Source organism: Mus pahari, unplaced genomic scaffold (assembly GCF_900095145.1).
Source record: "Mus pahari unplaced genomic scaffold, PAHARI_EIJ_v1.1 scaffold_8801_1, whole genome shotgun sequence".
Taxonomy (NCBI): Eukaryota; Metazoa; Chordata; class Mammalia; order Rodentia; family Muridae; genus Mus; species Mus pahari.
Genome location: NW_018393275.1, coordinates 19,969 through 28,507, shown reverse-complemented (window position 1 = coordinate 28,507; position 8,539 = coordinate 19,969). Strand labels below are relative to the sequence as shown.

Genomic DNA, 8,539 nt, shown 5'->3' with positions numbered 1-8,539 from the left:
CCTTTCCATACAAACACATTGACAATTATACAGTTTGCATGTGTCTAAAACCCACCTGTTGAAACTCATTACACAGTGCTTATACAAGTCGCAGTTTGTTCCAGAAATCAATGTAGACTTCTCAAACAAACAAACAAACAAAAAACCCTAAAAACAGTCCAGGACTGACCTAGCTATGTTTGTTCTGGGCATAGACCTAAAAGACTTCAAATCCCACAAGAGAGAAACCTGAACATTCATGTTTATTGCTGTTTCATTTACAATAGCTAGGGAGTGGGAACCAGTCTACAGATCCACCAACTGGTAGATGGAATCTGAAAGTATGGTACATATGCACAATGGGATTCTGTTCAGTGCTAAAGAAAAATATCAAAATTTTAGGAAAATAGATGGAGCTAGAATATATCACATTTAGTGGAATAACTCAAGCACTATGCATATTCTCTCATATAGGAGCCAGTTTAAAATTTCAGATTCATGTGGTTCAGTTGGAGTGACTGTCAAGAAGATGCTAGGAATCAGGAAAAGATCCGTGAGAGGTGGGGGTTAAAAAAATTGGTCTTGAAGGGAATAATAAAACACATATGATGGGAAAGAACTAGGGGTGGACACTAGAAGTGGACAGGCTAAAACAGGGTAGGGTGAAGACCTGGGGGAGAGGGAGGGAAGGGGGAAGCGGGGGAAAAGACAAAAATTAAGGCTTGATGAACAAGACATATAGAAACTATTACCTTATAAGTTAAAAAATAATACAACTTAAAAGAAAAATGAGAGTTTGAATACAGGTACCCTGCATGGGTGGTTGATGGTGTTTCCCTAAGCCACTGGTTGGTAAATGATGTCTTGGTCCTAGAACACCACCATTTGTTGGTCAGGGAGGCTCCAGAAACCTCCAAACAACATACATGTTACTATTGTTCTTGGTTGTCCAGCAGTACTAGATGGTGAGACTCTGCCAAAGACACCTCACACTCTAGTTGTGATGCACAGAAAAATCAATTTGGAACCAAGTTAGTTGGGCGTTTCTTCCCTGCTGGGTAGTTTTCACCATGCTGGAAGGAGCTGTGTAGGCTGCTGTGACCGAGAAGTCACCAGTATCTCATCCTGCTGTGGATGGACTCCGTGTGCTACAATAGTGACCTGCCAGGCAGGTTGGACCCACTGGTAACAGTGGCATGTGTGTTATGGTAGTAACTACCATTTTTGATTCAATTTGAGGCCCACTTCACAGGAGCATATTCATAGCCAGTACTGTATATCTGATTAAAACCCCAAAGTTCAGAAGGTTATGGGCCCCAGGGAAGGATGTAGTACTGTTGCTCTGCTAAATGGAAGTGGAATCAGATTGCCTTCTGAGGACTTGTGTTTATATCCATAGTTCAGTACTGCCATCAATCTCAGACAAATTTCTTCTTTGTCATGGTTAGAAGTTAATGCCAAGATTTGAAATTTCTCAAAAAGTTGAGGATAAATGACTGTTGGGTGTTGAAACCTGGTGCCGGGCAGAACATTTATATCCATCCCTCCATCCCCAAAGGTTCATGGGACCTGTGGATGAGGGGATAATACAAATGTAAGAGCCAGATGGTGGGGGTGGGGGATACTGTGTAATGCTTTCTTCCCGACATGGTACTGCCACTGCACTCACAAACTCTCTGCATTTATGCTTATCCACACAAGACAGAGTCTGCCAATATCCTAAGGCCCATGGGGGGAGGGGCATATGTGGTTGTACTCCTAGCTGAAAGTCTATGGGAAGTGAGTGGCTACTGGGGAAGGAGAATCCATTTTTCCTCAGGGGTGTGGTCACTTTATATTATCCAGTAAGTAACTCTAAAATCGTGTGCATGCAGGTAACCCTACTTAATCCACTACTAGTGGGTTACTTTTTTTTAAAAAAATGTGCACAAGAAAGGGGATTCTAGAAGGGTATTGAGAAGATGGAGTATCCCACAGAGAGTGAGAGTGAGTAATGGGGAGGAATGGAAGTCCATATCATTCAAGTATATTTTATGTCTGCATAAAATTAATGGAGATAAATAAAAATAGTTTAAAGTTTTTTCAGCTTGTATTTCAGTGCAGTAAGTGCTCTGTATATATCTTATGCCTCACCAATCTTTTCTTGCTCATATAAGACCCATCTAGTTTTGTATACATCAAAAATTATTAATTTCTACTATGTTTCAAGCATCTTTAAAATTTTCTCATAATAGTTTACTATCCGATAATCTAGTCTTCAGGTCTTATGTGTACTCTAGTCTTCCTTTATAGCCCACAGCATAATCAGAGCCAATTTAAAAATTCCAAGACACAATGAGGCATACATGGCATTGAGCACTTCCTGTCTATCATTCATCGACAGACACACCCTGTGTATTTGATAAATACAGACGGAGTTAGTGAAATGTGAGGGAGAATTTCATCGACACTGAACAAACTGATAGAAGTATATATAGAGAATCACAGAATCTGGAAATAACGGAGTTATATCTCAAACAGGATGCAGGGAATGCCATCAGGAGAGCACGTTTAGCAGGAGAGATGACAATGAGGACAATCACTGGGCCAACTAAGGTGGCTGATGCCAAACCAGCAGGGGATCCCGTGTGAGACAGGGAACTGCTATTATTAGTAAGTAGTCAGAAAACCCATTTTGACCTCTGTCTTACACTTCACCTTGAGGTAGAAGACACCTTTGGAAGGTGAAGAAAGAAAAGACCAGGTCAGCACCCCATGAGAGCTCCTGTGTCTCCTCTATAACAACCCTCCACCCTCCCTTCTGCACTAAAAAAACATATCTGCTGTGGATAGCCTTTTGTGGTACCGCTTGGCAGGAGTCTGACACCGGCATAGGACAAAGAAGTGGGCTTCAGACAGGAGTCTGACCTTGGCCATGACGAGGAAGTAAGCTCAGGCAGGAATCTGACATTAGGGCATAATAAGGAAGTAAGTTTCAGCGAGAATCTAACTTCAGGCTGAAATAGAGAAGTAGGGTAAGGCAAGAATTTTAGTCTTAGGGTGGAACAGAAGAACTGGGCTTCAGGCAAGATTTTTGGGCTTGGACGAGGAAGTGGGCTCAAGTATTTCGGTCATTATGATAAGCCCCTTTTAACAACTGTCATGGGAGTAGTTTCAGGACTTCCCTTGCTGCTTTGTTAGTTCCTTATCGTACTGCTCACCCAAAATACTTGCATGTAATTAAAGTGCTTTAAAAAGTGAGTTGGAAAATAAAACTTTGCCTTCAGTCTCAGAATGGACTGGGGTCACGCTACAATGTTGTCTAACTGTCTTTTTTCTTTTTAATCCTCACTCCTGCGCTGGAGAACCTGTTGACTGACTGAGCGGGCTTGGTCAATCTGCCTATAATAAATTCTGTTTGGGGGCAGTTTTAATATATTATGTTATGCAAATTTAATACAGCCAACCTAAGTCTATGCCACTCTGGGTTGTGATGTAGGGGGTGTAGAAGGGCTCTGTTTAACTGAATTCAAGGATCAGTTTTTGGATTGATTGTCCCCCGGGTCTGTTAGCTCTCAATTTGGGGGGTCTCAGCCCTTGACTATTTCTGGCAACAATAGAACTGCCAACATGATACTCAGTAAGCTTGCTGTGGTCAGTAGTTTTGAGTTTTTTATTGGTGAAAAGAAATAAAAGCAAACAGGAAAGAATTGCAAACTATATTCTGGTCAATATCAGGGCAAAGACAAAAGAATATGTAAGCTGACAGCATCTGTAAATTTGGTGTCCACTGAGACTGAGGTTGAGAAATTCAGGAAATTTAATTAAACCCTCAAGCTTTCCCCCAGATTGTGACTAGAACCCTAGTTTATACATCCAGTCATATTTTTGCAGACACCTCTCTTGACCCATGGTCTCAGCACAGCAATGAGAGTGACTTCTCTTCAAGGAGTAGGGAGGATTGAAAGGAGATGGTGTGTGTGTGTGTGAACTTCAGCAGAGCTCAGCTCTCAGATGACTCTTGGCTGGTCTCACAGTGGGCACTCAGCGGGCCATGAAGCAGAGCTTATAAGTTGGGGGGATGTTGCCAAAGCCTGAGATTTTGTGAGCGATGTTAATGTCAGCAGGAGGTACCAGAGAACGTAAGGAGAATCTCTGAAGAATGGACGTGAAGTAAAGGAAGAGTTCCATGCGCGCCAGGGCCTCCCCAACGCAGATGCGCTTTCCTGTAGACACAATCGATGGAAGAGGTGTGCACCACGTCTCTACCATAACCACCCCATGTAGCCTCGACTGACTCCTCAGCATCTTAGCCCATGGCTGTATCCAAGATGTGGGGTCATTATTAAGACTTACTGGGGTCCCACTACTACCTGTCACTTAGAGGGACTGGGCAAGTGGCAGCTACTTTTTTGCTGACCTAGTCTACCTGGGTTAGACAGGTCCCAAAGGATCCATGAGGGCTGGGTGTGACTCAAATCAGAGTGTTGACTGAATCCCACCAGTGAGAGATTGGGATATGCGTCTCAGTGAAAGCATTTGCTCCGAGTGTGTGAATTCCATCCCCAGATCAGGAAAAACAAAAAATAAAAACTCTATTCATTTCAATTCCTCAAAGGCATTTCAAGTGCTTTAGATATCAAAGATACTTTCCTGATTGCCATGAGCTGTTTCAACAGTGGGAAGGGGATTAACCTCTATCTCATGGTTGAGCGGTGCAACAATTCATCCAGGCTTCCCATGATGCCAAAACCTCTCGCAGGCTACCTCACTTTTGTCAGGTGAATCTATGGTGTTGCTTTGTATTTGCCTGGCATGAATGCCTTTCATCTTTTAGAATGTTTGGACATATTCAGAGAAAAAGAATGTCTCGTGTGAGTTAAGTGAGTCCTAGTGCCCTTGAATAAGAGTATTTACATTTTCACACATACAGGACCATTCACTTGTTACTAGTGGCCATGGCTGTCCATAGTACATAGTACATGGCAGACAGGAGTGGTTCAGACAAGGGTCATATGGCTGACAAAATATGTAATACTTTTAATTTGATTCTTAACATGCTATGTTTAGGTTTACTAAGTGTTTGGTTTTGTTGCTCTAACATTTTGTTTTTGTTTTTTTTTCATTATTTCCAATTGTTTTTAAAAAATCTCACTGTTAGTTCAGGCTAGCCTTTCTTCTGAAATCTTATAACCACTGCTGTTTGAATACTGAGATTAGTCATAGACAACAATCTTTTGCTCTTTTTTTTCCCCAATCATTAAAGTGAATGATTCTAATCTTCCCTCATCTGAAATTTTACGATTTTTATAATTCTATAACATAGACCTTGGAAAGACTGTTCTAGTACTTATCTGGGGCAAATTTAGGCATAATTACTTACCAGAGGAAAAGACCACAAAGGCATCATTCTTCTTGAAGCGCCCCTGTTCATCCAGGAAGTGTTGAGGATAAAAAGCATCTGGGTAGCGGAAGTATTTGGGATCTTTAAGGACGGAGCCAATCAGGGGATACACGTCTGTACCCTGGGAGACAGACAGAGGCTGTTAGAGTTCTGTGTTGGGTAATAGGGGTGGGGATATACAAACAGGAAAAGAGAGAAGCCAGGAATGGGTGACAGGACAACATTGGGGTACAATCTTACCTTGGGTAGGAAGTAGCCTCGGAAATGTGTGTCCCGTATGACATTATGAGGGACACCCAGGGGAACAATGTCTGTCAATCTCTGTATCTCATGGATGACAGCATCAGTGTAGGGCATCTTGGCCCGGTCATCCACTCTTGGGGTACGGTGTGTTCCAATCACCTGGTTAATCTCCTCTTGGATCTTGGCTGTAAGATGATAGAAATTATACCAGAAATGGGGACAGAAAATCTGTCTTTGTTTGGTCTTTGGTTTTACTTGTGGTTAGGGGAGCATGTACTTGTTTCTTTGTCAACAGGACTTCACTATGTCATTCATGTTGGACTGGGCCTCACTATCTAGATTGTGCAGGTTTCAAATGCTCTATCTCCTATGTGCTGTATGCCAGGTATGAGCCACATGTCTGACCAGGGAATGTATGTGTTGAGAGGTTAGAGCAAGCCATGTTCTGCATTTTGCAGATGTCATGACCTCAAGGATCTTGAGATAAGGATTTTGTTTCTAGAGCCAGAAAAAACAGTGAGCCTTACAGGAGAATCTGTGTTTGGATTGCTTTGTTATACTTAATGACACCCATCATTGGTACTTGAACGACCATAAGACATCAGGAGCTACAGAACCTAGATCCTTGAATGCCATATGGGAATTTGGTCTTTACTTAAAAATACCATGGGTGGGTGGACAATGGTTAGGACAACATCCTGGTTACATCTGAACTGTATAAGCAGATGTTGCTTTTACTCACCAAAGGCTTGTTTTGAACTTGATTGGGATAAAGGTCAAATTAGCGTTCTTAAGCAAGCAATGACTTTTGATTACTGTAGTTCTCTAAGCAGATCAAATTATAGTTGATCAGGCATGAAGTCTGTTTGATATGGACATTGTAGTCAGCTGAGTGATAGCCCTCAAGTAGCCTCACCTGGATGTGATAGCACACATGTAATCCCAGACTCCTGGGACCAAGGTCAGCGTGGACTATGCAGAGATACCATTTCAAAGAGAAATGGGAAGGGAAAGGATCTACCTTCAAATCCATGGCATCAATGCTATGTACATAAGGATAAACTAAGTCAAAGGGGACCTGTCAGTTCTTATTAGGTTTCTGGGAAATGAGGAGAGTAGCTTAATTATCCATATTGGCCATGAGTAGTCATGTATCTCAATCATAAGGAAGGCTTAGAAGACGAGCTGTGGTAACAGAAGCAAAGAGCAGGGATGATGGTCTGATATTGATTTTCAGATGCAGGAAATAGTTTTGAGACCAGGAGCTCAAGATAGGTAGGTCTGGGAACTGGAAAGGCAGAGAGAGAGAGAGAGAGAGAGAGAGAGAGAGAGAGGAGAGACCCTGATATCAGATTAGTGGAAGCCATTTGGGGTGTCCTGAGTAGGAGGAGGGTCAGATGATAAATACAGGCTATTAACTCTCAACAACCATAGAGAACAAGTGCAGGGACCAACAGAGAGGTGAAGGTTCCATGTTCTGAGGTTATTGAGGGAAGAGAGGCTAAGGCTGTGATACTGTACCATTTCAAGATTGCCATCCCTCCAAGAAAGCTCAGAGTGAAACTTACCCTCGACCTCGGGGTACTTCATCAGCAGCAAGAATCCATACCGTAACGTGGAACTCACAGTTTCTGTGCCAGCAAAGAAGAGGTTGAGGGTGGTGAGAACCAAGTTCTTGAGGTTGAATTCTGTGTGTGGGTCACTTTTATCCTGAAAGTGAAGGATAAAAAGCATCATGCCCTTGACCCCTTATCTTCCTTTTTCCTCTGTGTAGAGGGGGTGCAGTTGTGAAAGGAGTAAAAGATGGGTTAAGTAAGTTCAGAAGAAACAACACAAGCAAAGGTGCCTCACATGTCTGGGGTTTTAGCGGAACGGCAAGAGGAGGCTGGTGTGCTTGTGGTGGGCAAGAAGAGTATGGGAAATGGAAGCAGAATCTGAAATCAAAGTTTGAACATTATTAGAGCACACAGCTTTCAACTGCCAAAATTGAAAGTTCTACTTGGGTAGTCTAATGATTTTTTTCTAGAGTTCACATGGTCAACACACAGGCATGCTGATCACATGTGTTGCTACATCTCAAAGACACTAAACTTGAGACTCTGAAGTGTAAACTCAAATTTAGAGTGAGCTTCTGAGTTTCTCAATTTTAAGTCTCTGAAGGCACATTCTGGTTTTCAATAATATGCCTGTTAGATAGGTGGTCTTAAAACTGTAATATTTTAAGTATCTTTATGCTAAACTTTGTAGATTCAAAGTGTATTTTAGAATAGCCTAGTGTATACCCAATCATGTCACGAAGAACAAGGAAATGGTTCCTTAAAGCAAAATGGATAGAACTGGGGGATTTAGAGTACTTGAAACCAGCCAGGCACAGAGGCAATTACTGCACGTTGTCTATCACAGATGAAGGCTAGGACACATTTACTTGAAAGTAGAATATGATCACAAAGACAAAGAGAGTTCGTTTTGACCTGTATGTGCTGTCTGCTTATAAGAAAGTCCACTAATATACAATCATCATGTGATGGCTCTTCTTGGTTGTCAACTTGGCTACATCTGGAACTAAGTGAAACCCAAATGGCTAGGCACATCTGTGGGGGAGTGCTTTTCTTAATTTAATCCTTTGAAGCAGGAAGACCTACTTCTGATCTGGGCCTTTGATGTGAGAAGATCCACTATGATCTGTGGATTGTAACCTACAGCAGCCTATCTAAATGCCACAGAAGAAGGAAGCTGGCTTTCTCTTTGCCTGCTCAACTTCACTCTTGCTGACAAGTCTATTTCCTTCCCTGGTGTTTGAGCTGACTTCTTTAGAATTCTTGCATAGTCTGAGGACCAGCTGAGACATCCAACCTCACAGACTGAATAATTATTTGATTTTTGGACCTTCCATTGGTAGACTAGATGACCCATAGCCTGTAAGTTGTTCTAATA

The 8,539-nt window shown here is 42.1% G+C and overlaps 1 protein-coding gene across 1 annotated transcript in view; it reads right to left on the bottom strand.

The window, feature by feature from the left end:
* Window positions 1-4,002: 4,002 nt before the first annotated feature.
* The window catches only part of LOC110315449 (cytochrome P450 2G1), a 10,021-nt gene continuing 5,484 nt past the window's right edge, over window positions 4,003-8,539 (bottom strand). The window contains exons 5-8 of the mRNA XM_021189505.1: window positions 7,174-7,315; window positions 5,603-5,790; window positions 5,342-5,483; window positions 4,003-4,184 (exon numbers count right to left, since the gene is read on the bottom strand). Of these exons, the coding sequence (XP_021045164.1) occupies window positions 4,003-4,184; window positions 5,342-5,483; window positions 5,603-5,790; window positions 7,174-7,315 (654 nt within the window). The remainder of the gene's footprint in view (window positions 4,185-5,341; window positions 5,484-5,602; window positions 5,791-7,173; window positions 7,316-8,539) is intronic.